At 44.0% G+C, this 13293-nt stretch overlaps 1 protein-coding gene across 5 annotated transcripts in view; it reads left to right on the top strand.

Annotated features, from left to right (window-relative positions):
- Positions 1-13293, top strand: part of ADAMTSL1 (ADAMTS like 1) — a 703248-nt gene that overhangs the window by 550600 nt on the left and 139355 nt on the right. For 4 of the 5 annotated variants that reach the window (XR_007773162.1, XR_007773160.1, XR_007773164.1 and 1 more), the window contains one exon: positions 12097-12147. The exons of the other annotated variant lie outside the window; for it this stretch is intronic. Coding sequence is in view for 1 of the 4 variants with exons in the window: in XM_050944097.1 (XP_050800054.1) it covers positions 12097-12147 (51 nt within the window). In the remaining 3 variants the exon portion in view is untranslated. The remainder of the gene's footprint in view (positions 1-12096; positions 12148-13293) is intronic. 5 annotated transcript variants of the gene reach the window in all.

Here is a 13293-nt window from a genome sequence, read left to right as displayed (position 1 = left end):
TTTTCGAATAATTGTGTTCGGTGGTTCTGGGGATTTACAGTGGATAAAGCATATGGTCTTTTACCTCTAGCTTGTTGCTCCCTGTTGGCAATAATTAGCACCATTTTTGGCAGTGTCAGCAGCAGAGAGGCCAAGGATTGAATGGACATGGAAAATGAACCACCCCTTTCTTCCTTAGAGGTTGTTCCTCCAGCTCAGAGTTGAGAAGCAGCATGGGGAAGCTTACACTGCCAAATGCTGTGCTGTACTTGCTCTGTGGCAAAATTCAGTACTTCAGTCACTGAGGTTTTCATGTAACAGAGGTGTAGCCGTGTTAGTCTGAATCTGTAAAAAGTGACAGAGTCCTGTGGCACCTTATAGACTATGCGTCTGATGAAGTGGGTATTCACCCATGAAAGCTTATGCTCCAATACTTCTGTTGGTCTATAAGGTGCCACAGGACTCTTTGAGGTTTTCATGAATGCTAAATTCATAGCAGCCCTCTTTTAACTTTCCAAAACATTCACATGATGAGACCTTTCAGCTGAAAAAAGACTTGATGAGAAGTTCAGGTGTCACCAATAGTGTCCCGATGGCTGCACAAAATGACTCCTTTTTCTAATGACCAGAGAATGGAATTTTATTCCTGTTTGAGAGAGGAGGTCTGTTTGGACTTGACTTAACTGGGTGTGCTGTGGACTTGCTTATATCTTTGAGATGCTGTAAACTGAACAAACTGTTCCTTTCATAATTCAAAGGCATTCTTCAAAGCAGTGTTGAGAACAAGAGTTTGAAAGGTTTTCACTTCACACACCGTTCCAGGTCACTATTTAGTTCCTATCCCCACTGTTCCTACCTCCATTTCCAGCATCCAAGTTGCATCTAGATTCCAGCTTCCCAAGCTATCTCAGGTGACATTCACTGATGTGCAGAACTCTATCTACTCCATGATCTTATACCATTCCTAACTCCTTTGTCTCTGAACCTAAGGTCCTTTGAGTCATTTAATCTCTACTTAAGCCTTTATTGCAGGGGTTCTCAACCTTTTTCCTTCTGAGCCTGCCCTCCTTCCCCCCCCCCCCCCCCCCAACATGATATAAAAACTCCATGGCCCACCTGTGCCACAGCAACTGGTTTTCTGCATATAAAAGCCAGGACCGGCATTAGGGGGTAGCAAGCAGGGCAATTGTCTGGGGCCCCATGCCACAAGGGACCCCGCGAAGCTATGTTGCTCGGGCTTTGGCTTCAGCCCTGGGTGGCGGGGCTCAGGGCCCTGGGCTTCAGCCCCATGCAGTGGGGCTTTGGCTTTCTGCCCTGAGCCCCAGTGAGTCTAAAGCTGGTCCTACTTGGAGGACCACCTGAAACCTGCTCACAGCCCATCAGTGGGCCCCAGACCACTGGTTGAGAACCACTGCTTTATTGAGTGGTTTCAGTGGTATGTACGGCTTTGTGCAGGTCCTCTTCACCAAGATGAATTTCACCTATAAGCCTTGTCTATACTTCAAAAAAATATTCCCTGTGACAAGCCCCTGGCAGCTGGACTACTTCATCAATTAAAGCTGCGTAACGGACACTGGTAGCAATGCCAGAAGTCACCTGAAACCTTGCCTCTATGGCTCCCACCAGAACTGGTGCTAACACTGGTGGGAATTTTTTGGAAGATTTTCTGGCTCAGACATGGCCTTCAACACCTGGTCATTCCCAAACATATCTTCAATGTTTAGCATTCCCAGCAAAATTGTAACAAACCATCTTCCTTTAGCATTCTGATGTATCATTTCTGTATGCGCATGTGCATGTACGTAGTATATGTAATATTAATTTGGCACAGTGTCTGATAGGTACCAAGAAGCGAAATGAAACTTCAGTATTAAATAAAAATTGTTGTCCCTATTTTTTTTTAGTTGTTAACTTTTTAGCTATTCTACCAGCAGCAGCGTGTTACAAATCACAGCACATGAAAGCATTCCTAGTATGTCATGACCATTCAGATCAAACCAGAGTACTTGGAAACCCATCAGAGAATAAGATCGCATGGACTTTATAGTCCACTTCACTCTGTGATGATTTGATTGTGAAGGTCACTAGTATTTCTTCAACAACAATAGAAGACATTTGTGTGATGACCTTTTGTGAATCGCATAAGAGAGGCAGCTAGTGTTTCAGTATCATGAATGAACACATACAATTAAAAAGCGGACTAAGATATTTTCTTAACTAATCATAAAGGTCTCTTTGGATCATTACAAATTGGCAGTCAGTGCAGGAAATTGCCAACTGCCTTCCTTTTAGCTTGTCATCACCTCCTTTAAATGTATTTAATTTGATAGCAATTATGAGGCAACTACCGCAGTAAATCAGTATTCCTGTTTTCACTGCACTCTTTGTCAGAAGATAAATGAAATTAGAGTTCTGGCACATTTCTGAAGAGAAGGGGCCCTCTCTGATGCGTGCAGTAGCAACAGTAAATCTGTGATTATGAGGTTCTTGAGAGATGATGGTTCACTTATCCCTATTGCCCTCCATTGGGATGTACAATAAACTTTATTTTGAATAGTCTTCCATATTAAATGGCTCAAATGCCTTATAGTTACTGTACATAATTTAATTGCAGACTTTAACCAGAGAGAGGCAAAAAGATTATTTTGGATTAAATTTAGAAATAGATCGAGTCAGTGAGGTGATGAGACAAAGGAAGCCTTTTCCAGGTGGTAGGAGATGCAAAGAAGGCAGTGCTCAGATCAGTGCAGATGAAATTGTGTGTACTAGAGAAATGAGGCTGATATTAGTTAAACATAGGGAGTGCATAAATAACAGTAGGGAGGCAAGCTCTGTCAAACAAGGTAGAGTGAAATGCATGGAATTGTAAAAGTAAGGAGGGCAATTTCTAATTTGTTCTTAAATGAATGCAGAGCCAGTGTAGCTGTTGGGTGGTATTACTGAAATTGTTCATCCTTCTTGGTATTTGTGAGAAGGTGAACAGTAGGGTGTACTGTACATGCTGCAGTCTTCATAAGTAGGATTTAGGAGCCAGAAGAGACTAACTGAATAGTAAAAGCAAGAGGATATGAAAGTATGGATGAGGATTTTAGTAGGGGTGGAATTGAATTTGTGATATACTAGGTATGAGCAATGCAGTTGAGATGATGATATACAGGTCTGTAGGCACAGGAAATATGGGAAGAGAATGAGGTTAGAGTCAAGGATGATACCAGAGTAGCAGCAAGTGGGTCATTAGAGTTGCACTGGAGGACGGATAAAATAGGATTGTGCTCGTGAATGCTCTGCTTGCCTGAAGAAGCAGTTTTCTTTTGCAGACATAGGTAAAAACCAGAAATGCTGCATATTGCTGAAGGAATCTGAAATGAAGCCACAAAATGATTGTGTTAGGACAGGCAGGGAGGGTGGGTTGGAAGGTATTAAAAGCTATGTGCAGTTGAGTAACATCAGTGTAAAAGTGGTAATTAATGTTAAAGGATGAGATAAGATAAAGGAAACAAGGAGGGTGCCATCAGCAGCAGTTAATAAGCTACATGGCAGAGAAGAGTTTCCATGCTAGTGTTAGCACCAAACTCAGATTTCTGTCTGTCCTAGAGCAAGATATGTTAGTTGATTGCAGGCTATTTTAATCAAGCACTTGTTGAGAATGAAACTCCAGCGAATATAGAAAGAGAGTTAACTGCTGGGATCGGCTATGTCTACACTAGCACTTTCGTCAGTATAACTTATGTTGCTCAGGGTGTGAAAAAACACCCCTCTGAGCGACATAAGTTACCCCGACAGAAGCACCAATGTGGACAGTGCTATGTTGGTGGGAGACGCTTTCCTGCTGACACAGCTACTGGCGCTTGTTGGAGGTGGTTTAAGTATGTCGATGGGAGAGCTCCCTCCCATTGGCATAGAGCAGCTATACGAGCAATCTTACAGTGACACAACCGCGTAAGTGCTGCTGTAAGCTCGCTAGTGTAGAAACGGCCAGTTTGCAATGGATATTCTGCTGTGGTTTAGTGGAAGACGATACTGCTAATTTTAATCTCTATGTATGTCAGACCTCATCTGAATCACTATGGAAAAGTTAGACTAGATGAAAATGTTGTTGATTTTGACATCTTCTGTTTTAATTGGTGGCACAGCATATTTTAAGAGACTTTATTATATCTGCCACAGAAAGAAAAGTAACTTTTGTGCTTTTGCTGCTTCCCAATTTAAATTGACAATACCCATTCCAAGGTATCTAAATAAACTGCCAAGCCTAATCAGAACCCACGACATTACTCTGGGAACCCTTCTCAAAAAAAAAAAAGTCATTTGCCACTTTTGATTAACCTCAGTTTTTTGAGGGCTTCAGAAAGTCTGATACAGATTCTGGAAATGGTCTTCAGAAGTCTGTAGTAGTGGCCTGTAAATGCTAGCAATACATTTCTGCAAGAAAAAATGAAAGAGATGCACCCCTGGGAGGTTGCTTTCATTTGTTACGATGACAAGACATTATAGCTCTAGATAGATGAGATGAGAATCCACCAATATCTAGGTATGAGACACTCTAGAATGCTGAGCCAGAGATATGAGAGAAGCTGGCTTTCTCAAAATGATCTGCAGTTTTTTATTATGACTATTTAAGTAGCCACTGACAATCAGCTCAGTTTCATAAGCTCCTTAGAGAGCCGACAATGGGTTTTACCTATCTGTGATGCACCTGGCAGATGTAAGGCACTGTCAACTTAATAAATATAATATTACGCTTGTGGCTTTTTGACCCTGGTGAAGCGTAAGGCACTTGTCCTTTGGCTATATAGTTAGGGATTAAGCATGATGATCTAGATTCCAGAAATGGGAGTACTTCTACTTTAGAAGTAGGCTGCTCGCTGTAGTGGGGCAACAACTCACTGGCGCAGCCCCTCCTGCTGGTCGTCCAGGGAATTAGCTCCTTTCAGCCCGGAGCGCCCTCTGCAGGTCGATGTCTCACCTGCCACTGGCCCCCGTGTCCCTTCTGGACCCCGGTGCCCTTTGCCAGGGGTTCTGCCCACCGCAGTACCCTGTCACTCTGGGTCTCCCCTCCCAGAGGAACCTCCAACCCCCTGTCCCCATATTGCCGCAGTGGCTACTGCCAGTCTCCATTTAGCCCCCACTCACTGCAAAGGGGGTTGAGCCAGATGCCTCTGCCTGTATCTAGGCTGCCCCTCTGCAGTCCTAGTACTCTTTGTGGGCCCTAAACTCTGCCTGCAGCCTGGGACATTGCTAGGCTGGAGCTCCGCAGCTACCTCTGCCCTTCCCCAGCTCCACCCTAGGTACCCTCCTCAGCTTCCCAGGCAGCCAGGTCCTCCTTTCTCCACAGCTAGAGAGAGAGACTCTGAGCTCCTGGCCCACAGCCTTTTATAGGGCAAGCTGTGGCATGACCCAGGCTGTGGCTGCTTCCCCAATCAGCCTAGTCTTCTGGCTCCCTGGGGCAGCCCTTCAGGGCTGGAGCGGGTGACCACTTTGCTACACTCACATACTGAAGTTTGAATTAAAAAGCCATTATCAATCATTAGTTAACACAGATATCTCCTAAGACTGGGGGAAACCGTGGTAATCTCAGATAGTTATATTCAGTGTTTCTCAAACTGGGGTCGCCGCTTGTGCAGGGAAAGCCTCTGGCAGGCCAGCCAGTTTGTTTACCTGCCCCGTCCACAGGTCTAGCCGATCGTGGCTTCTAGTGGCTGCGGTTCGCTGCTCCAGGCCAATGAGAGCTGCTGGAAGCGGCATGGGCCAAGGGACTTACTGGCTGCCACTTCCAGCAGCTCCCATTGGCCTCCCATTGGCCATCCTGCAGCAAAAAAAAACTTCAGGACCAGACTTCAAGAGAAACTACTGAACTTCAGTTCATTTGCAAATTTGACACCATCAGCTCAGGATTAAAAAAAGACTGTAAATGGCTAGCCAGCTACAAAAGCAGTTTCTCCTCCCTTGGTGTTCACACCTCAACTGCTAGAAGAGGGCCTCATCCTCCCTGATTGAACTAAGCTCATTATCTCTATATTTATACTTCCCTTTGGAAATTTCAACTACATGTGTCTGATGAAGTGGGTATTCACCCACAAAAGCTTATGGTCCAATACGTCTGTTAGTCTATAAGGTGCTACAGGACTCTTTATCGCATTTTACAAATCCAGACTAACATGGCTACCCCTCTGATTTTTGAACCCTGCTACCGTCTTGGCCTTCACAACATCCTCTGGCAAGGAGTTCCACAGGAGTGACACCCCACTCCAAGTTGAACTATCATTGGTTCTTTTTACTTTTCTTTTTCCTTTTCTTTTTCACAATATGCTTGATGACCTACAGAATGTTATTTAAAAGACAGAGTCCCTGCCCTGAAAAGTTTACGATCTAAACCCCTTCAGTGCAGAGCCCTGGGGTAGGAAACAGCAGTTCCAGCTGCATAACTGCAGGAGCCGTGTAGCCTGCACCATGGTGTTTAAAAAAAAAAAAAAAAAAAAGGGAAAAAGAAAAAAAGGGAAGCTGTAATTTCTAAGGGGGCTGCTTCTGTCTCCAGTTAGCCCAGTGTGATTTGGGGGTGGGGGCAGAAAGTCTTGCAGAGATTGGGGGAGAGAACTGGGGATGAGGGATCTACAGGATTCCTGCCTTCTGTGCAGAAGTGACCTCCAGTGCTCTTTAGCTAGAAGGCTGAAACCAGGGAGAGGAGATGGCCCAGTGGTTCTGTTTAAGCCACCAACCTGACTTCTCTTCAAGCAGCTGCTCAGCCAAGTTTTTCTTCTTTGCTCCCTTTGGAGCTCACAGACAGTTCAGAGGAACCGGGAGATCCTGCCCTTGCCTCCTGTGTAGATCCTTCCAGTAAGCAGTGCTGGGGAAGCTGCCAGCATTCTTGCCAGCAGTCCTGGTTAGGTGAGAACAGACCCAATTGGAGCCCATCACAGAGAAGTCATGTGCGCACTATCCTGAGATTGTGAGGAAGACAACTGCTTGGCAGTCCCCTTCTCTATTTCCTGCTGGTTGCTGCTCGCAGCTCGAACTCTCTGCAGCTGCTTCTAGAACTGTGCTCAGCTCAATAGGTGGCAGATCTGGGAGCCAGATGCATGTAGTGAACTCGGGGGAAGAGGGCACTCACAGCCAGGAGAGGAGCCTGCACTCAGAGTCTCCAGGGCAGATGGGCTGAGCTATGGGAGGAAGCCATTTGGGGAGATAAGTTAAGCCACAAGGGATGGAGGGGAGACCGGGGATCTATAGGAGAAGAAAGGGGCAAACACTGTTTTCAGGGGATTACACTAAACATCAGCAGAAATTTGGGGCAGCTGAGGGGTTGATGTGCATGCTAGTTAGTTTGCAATGATTTTTCTCTCCATGTTTCACTCACTTCCTAAGAAGAAAACACCTCTGTAATTCACCCCCAAGCCAGAAGAACTGTCTATTGGCTAGGGACCTAGCAGACCCCAGAGTTCCTGATTATTAGGAGAATTGTCCCTGGCCACATTTTTCATAGTGGGATCTAGGAGAGATAGTGAAGAGGAATCTGGGGAGAGAACTTGGAGAGAGGGATTAAGAAGTGGTGGCTTCACAGAGGAGCAAGGAAGAGGAAAAATAAGAGTCACAAATGGACAGCAAAATCATTAAAAATGAGAAATGGGAGGGAATGGGGAAGAGGTGGGATGCAGCAATTGCTCTAAGTACATGTAGGGCCCAGGTACAGATCCCCCACAAAGGGGGGCTCCAGCCCCTAAAAGATTATCTCTGATTTAAACTAATAATAGGCATCCATTTAGACAGACAAAAGACCATCGTTAGCCTCTGGTTATTAGCATTAGCAATGCTCCACTGTCTCCATAGGTGTAAATTTCCCCCTGCGGGCATATTCCAAGCCACTTTCACATGAGCCCTTGATGAAGAGGGCAACAGATCAGAGGCAAGAGGGGGTGTGGCCTGGACAGGCTTGTGTCCCAGATAATCTGTGTCCCTGAGATCTGCTTTAATAAGCACCCAGGGGCTGTTTGAGCCCCTGGTCATCGTGAACAGGGGAAGAGGCACTCTGCCTACCCTGTATCCCTGTGTCAGCACCTGCACTGACATAGGGCTGAATAAGGCCCCGCTTGTCTAGAAGGTAGATTCATCACATGGAGGTTCAGTGGTGCTTTTCCATACAGCTGAACAGTAGCAGCTTTTAGGACCAACTTTATGGCTTTAACAGTGAAAAGGGGCATTCTAGGTAAATAGCCGGCCTTCGTAGTGCACCCAGTCTTGGCATGTTTCATTCCCAAGGCAGCTGGGCAAATGCACTCGAAGAGCAAACCTGCCAGGTTCCACACAGAAATAAAGCAAAACTGCAGTGTCTTGTCAAGCAACTTGTCAAGTGAGAGAAAACATCATTTACATGTTAGCGAGAGGACAGCCTTCTAAAATCTAGTCCATGCCCATGCCCCTGCTGGAGTAGGATTGTGTCATGTGGTGCATGAAAAGTCCCATTTGTTACTCCCACAACAGCCTTATAAAACAATTTTTTCTCTCCCCACCCCTCCATATATGAGAATTCCAAAGTATCATTAAATGTCACCTAAACGTTTTGGGCCCAGCCCCCTGAGTCTAGTTGAGCCGTGCTTAGTGCAGAAACTAGGGGTGAGGAATGGTGGGTCAAGACACTTTTCCATTTGACCAAAATGGACCCCAATATATCTTAGTGCAGTTTGGGAGCTGCTTTAAATTATACTGGCTGAAGCATTCCCCGGGAGACTTCTCTGCCTCTGGTGCACGTTTTACTCTGTCTCCACCCCTCTCACTTGCTCCTTATGCCCAAAATGGGGAGCAGGTGGCATAGCACTAGTTATGGCAGCTTCACGCCACCTAGGGATTCCATTACATCAGAGGAATATCCAACCGCCCTCCTAGAGCAGCTCTGCATCCCTTTGGCTTGGTCAGAGTACCACAAAGTGAACAGAGCCAGGGTCCGTGATCTGTAGATCTCTTCCATCATTAATTTCAATGATGCTACAATGGATTAAGAAGAGTTTTAAAAACCTAGAAATATCCTGAGTCAGAAACCGGACAATTCAGAACTGTAGAGAAAATCTTTAAGTAAATGTTTTTTTGGTGAATCGCTTTTGTTTATTTTGATTGCTACATTGTGTAAACTGGCTAGCTAGGATGCAGTTATGTTACAGTAATCATCTTGTATTGTTTTGTGTCTTTTGGGATAGTGGTTCTCAGCCTTTCCTGACTACCCCTTTCAGGAGTCTGAAGCCTGAGCCCCACCACCCAGAGTTGAAGCATGTAACTTAGCTTCTCTGGGCCCCCGGACAGTTGCCCTATTGCCACCCCTTAATGCTGGGCCTGCACTTGCGACTCCCTCCATAAACCCGTCCTGCAAGCCCCACCCCCCGGATCCTGACCTTTGTGTACTCCAAAGGGTATGCATATCCCTGTTTGGGAACTGGTTTTGGGGTATGTCTACACTGCAGTCAGAGATATGAGCACAGCACTTGTAGAGATATCATTAGCAGCGAAGTTGCTGTACAAACTAGCCACTCCAGTACACATCCAGGCTGTGGGCTTCTTCAGCTCGTGGTGCCTTATCTTCACTGCTATTGTATTCACGCTGGCTAAATCAAGGCTAGCTAGGGTGTGTGTGTGTGCATGCGCACACTGCAGTCACACCATAGATTGCAGAGCAGACATACCCTTAGGTAGTTTTTGTGCACGGGGGTGGGGCGATTTAGTCAGCATATAACAACGGTAAAGCAAAGTCATTGTAGTAAAAGTTGTCAAAGGAATAGGCTAAATACGTTCTGGGGTTTAGTTCAATAAATTTTTCAGCTTCTCTCTGGCACTTTTGCTGCAGAATTTATGATATGGTATTATTGTCCCTTGACAATATTTCCCAAATACACAGTGATTGAATAAACAATATGATACAAATTACATGTGAATGAAAATACAAACTGTCACCTCAAAGTGCTTTACAATGTCAAATACTCTGTACATCCCAAATAAGAGTGTTGTTTGGCCCTTCAGTAGTGCTTTACAAACATTAATTAATCCTCACAACAGCCCTGGGGTGGCAGTGTGTAACCTCAAGACCCAGTCTCCTGACTAATTGTTCAAACCAAGTTTTATTTGAAGAAAAACTTATTTAGAAGTTTTAATTGTTTACTGCAAAGAGTTACAAATTAGGATTTGAAACCCATTTGGCTTTCAAACTATGTAGCCTCATTGGCAATACCATTTCTTCAATTCTGGACTTGCTGTTAATCTTTTCCTGTATGTTTCTCAGCATGTTGAGGCGCTGGAGTGAGGTAACAACTTTTGATTGGAGCAGCACTAGCAGAGAGATGGGGAGGAGGGTGTACTTTTCAAGAGCATTACAAAATGTCCATTATATTTACAATATTACCAAGAGCTTCCCAAATCAGTACCCCTCTCACTGTTCAGTCGGAACAAAACTGGAATGATTTGCTTACTGAACAAACTTTAATTGATCCATCCTTCCCTTTCCAAACCTACCCAAATCTTGGAACTCTCTCAGATTTTAAGTCGATGAGGAGGCACGGACTTCTCTCAATGTGCGCACACAACTGCTGTCATGTCAGAGAATTATTAACCTGACAGAGAGCAGTCCAGTTCTCATTTCACACACTTTAGTGGCTTCAGCTTCTTCTAATGCATTAGCTGGAAAATTCCATCACACTGACCTAGCTGTGACTCCTCACTGTGGAAATACAGTGGGATCTATTCTCCCATAGTGGAGAAATTATCCACATAAACACTGCCCATCAAAAGGAGAACAGAACATACCAAGATCCTTTTTAACTCTTGGAGAACGTCTCTTCAGTACATTGCCCCGAGGATGAAGAATACTTGTTCTCAATTCTTTATTCTTACCCGTTCCCCTAACAGATGCCCTCATCTGCTTTCACCCAACCTTTCTTAGCTATCAAATCCTCTCTAAAATCATCCCAGCCTTGGCCTCTACATCCAGATCCTTCATTCCAATGTGACTTGCTTCAGCTCTTCCACAAGCTCCTACTTCAAGCCTCTGGCAGGTTCCCATCCTGACAAAATGATAATGGATGGTATATGGGTGACATTGGGAACACCGACCAAGGGTCATTGAGAGCTTCCAATGGCAGGGAGGGAGTCACTCCGGGCAAGAAGCTCATCAAACCCCATCACCCCACCAAAACTTAAAATCCTGGCCTAACCAAATAGGACCCCTCTAGTTAAACCTTCCTGCTACCCTCCCCCCTTCAAGTGGCCATTTCCTAGGTGCTGTCAACCTTTTAACTAATCAACTTCATAAATGTTCACATGTTACATGGTATTCTTAGTTTTTACATATTTTGATTTACATAAGTGCCTATCGCAATCTTTAGACACATGAACAATAATATCGTATCAGACAAGAATGCCATAAACTCTCCAAAAACAGTCACTAAACAACAACAAAAAATGCAACAGCTCAGTCTTCCTCACTCCACACAAACACTTCTTCCAAAAAGGCCAAGTAAATAAATGAGCCCTGAAGAAGAACACAATTGAATTTCTTTGGACTGGAGAGATGAGAGTCCCAGTGTCAGGGATCCCTGCATGGAAAATGCCCTTAGTTATGCATTGCAAGTTCCTGTAAATCCAGTGAACTGTTTCATCTGCAGGGCAGAAACAACCATGTAATTGTTAAGTAAGGGTCTGATCCAAAGCCCACTGAAGTCAATGGGAGTCTTTTCATTGGCTTCTATGGACTTTGAATCAAGCTCTAATGTATGTTTTCAGAGTACTAGTAAAAATGATCTCTCATGGCATGTAATTACTGTGTAAGTGAAGAGAGAATTTATGTGTTTGTTAGTGTCATTTGTAACAGTGTAACCAACTTTTTGGTCACGTGTGGGGTAGCTTAATAAGAAGCAGAGGGTTAATTGGTATGCTAAGCAGTTAACTTGTAGAACAACTTGTGAACTGCGAGAATTACTCTGGAAAGGTTTCTTACATTTTGTTTTCAAAACGTTAGCAATGTAGGTAGAATATTTTGACAGTTTTTTAATACCATGTAAAAACAATTGTATAATGTAATCATTTAGTGTTTGTTTTATTATGTGTACCTTCTACTCAGAGGGTTGGCATTATTGTTCCTAACAGTGATGGATACAAGCAGATCATGCCCTATGACCTCTACCATCCCCTTCCTCGGTATGTAAAACAATCAACCAGATGCTAGGATTAGCAAATAAGTTTACTGCTTTTTTCCTGCATTGCTGCTTTTCTGTAGAACTAAGACAATTGATGCTGCCTGCCCCTTGTTCTGAACTCTCCTATGGAATAATCATGAGTTGGTCAAGCGCTAAACTTGTTGCTATAAAGACTATTGAAGCAGAGCTAAAATTACATCAAAGTAAGTTGAAGCAGTAATTCAGTCTGATTGTCTACTGGATATCTATCTCTGAGTCCCTCCCCCCCGCACCCTCCAGCCCTTCCATGAATGGTACCGAAAGCACTGGCTTTGTGGCTAACTAATTGTTCAGCTTTTCCCCCTCAAAAGTGTTTAGCGTATGCCATAGTGTATTATATTGCTATGAAAGTAGAACTCCAGATTCTGTAGTTCCATTTTGTGTATTAAATTCTATTTTTAAAAAGTCACAAGTTTATTAATTGTGAGGGGTTTTATTTTTTTTAAATGAATAATGTTCAAAGGTCCAATCCTGCAAACATTTCCACACGAGTAACTTTTCTTTACGTATGTTTGCACCCAGCTTGCCTTCCATGGGTAAATGTACTCACTTGAGTTTGAAGGATCAAGCTGGGATGTAAATCTACAGCACTATAGCTTGCCAAGCACTAACTGGCTGGGTGGACCCCGCTACCATCTACTAAAAGTAAGCACACTATGGAATTTTTAGTGAGCCATAGCAAGTTCCATACAGCAGTTAGTGTGCAGCAAGCTAGAGCATCATAAATTTACACCTCAGCTTGCGATGAACTGACACTCTCTGTTAAAAATATGGCCAATGCAAGAGAGTTCTGACATATCCTATTAATTACCTTATGGTTAAGAATGTCTTTAAAGCACAAGGGGGGTGCTTGAAAATCTCATGTTATTAGCTATGTTTCTGTGTGCCATTGGAAACCTGGAACATAAACGAACAGGAAATATAAGTCTGTTACATTGGTGATTGTATTAATAATAAAGTAAGAGTAAGAGCGCTAACAAAGGTCCTCTCCCAGTTGAAGCAAGCCCATCAATAACCAGAATCTGCACTGTCTTGAGGCAATAGCTTGAAATAATATTGCTTTTCTGCTTTGTTTCCTGCTGTTAGTTTGTTTGTCATGGGCCTCCTA

Source organism: Gopherus flavomarginatus, chromosome 3 (assembly GCF_025201925.1).
Source record: "Gopherus flavomarginatus isolate rGopFla2 chromosome 3, rGopFla2.mat.asm, whole genome shotgun sequence".
In the NCBI taxonomy this organism is placed as follows: domain Eukaryota; kingdom Metazoa; phylum Chordata; order Testudines; family Testudinidae; genus Gopherus; species Gopherus flavomarginatus.
Note: the sequence above shows the minus strand (reverse complement) of the source record. Positions and strands in the feature narration are given on the sequence as shown.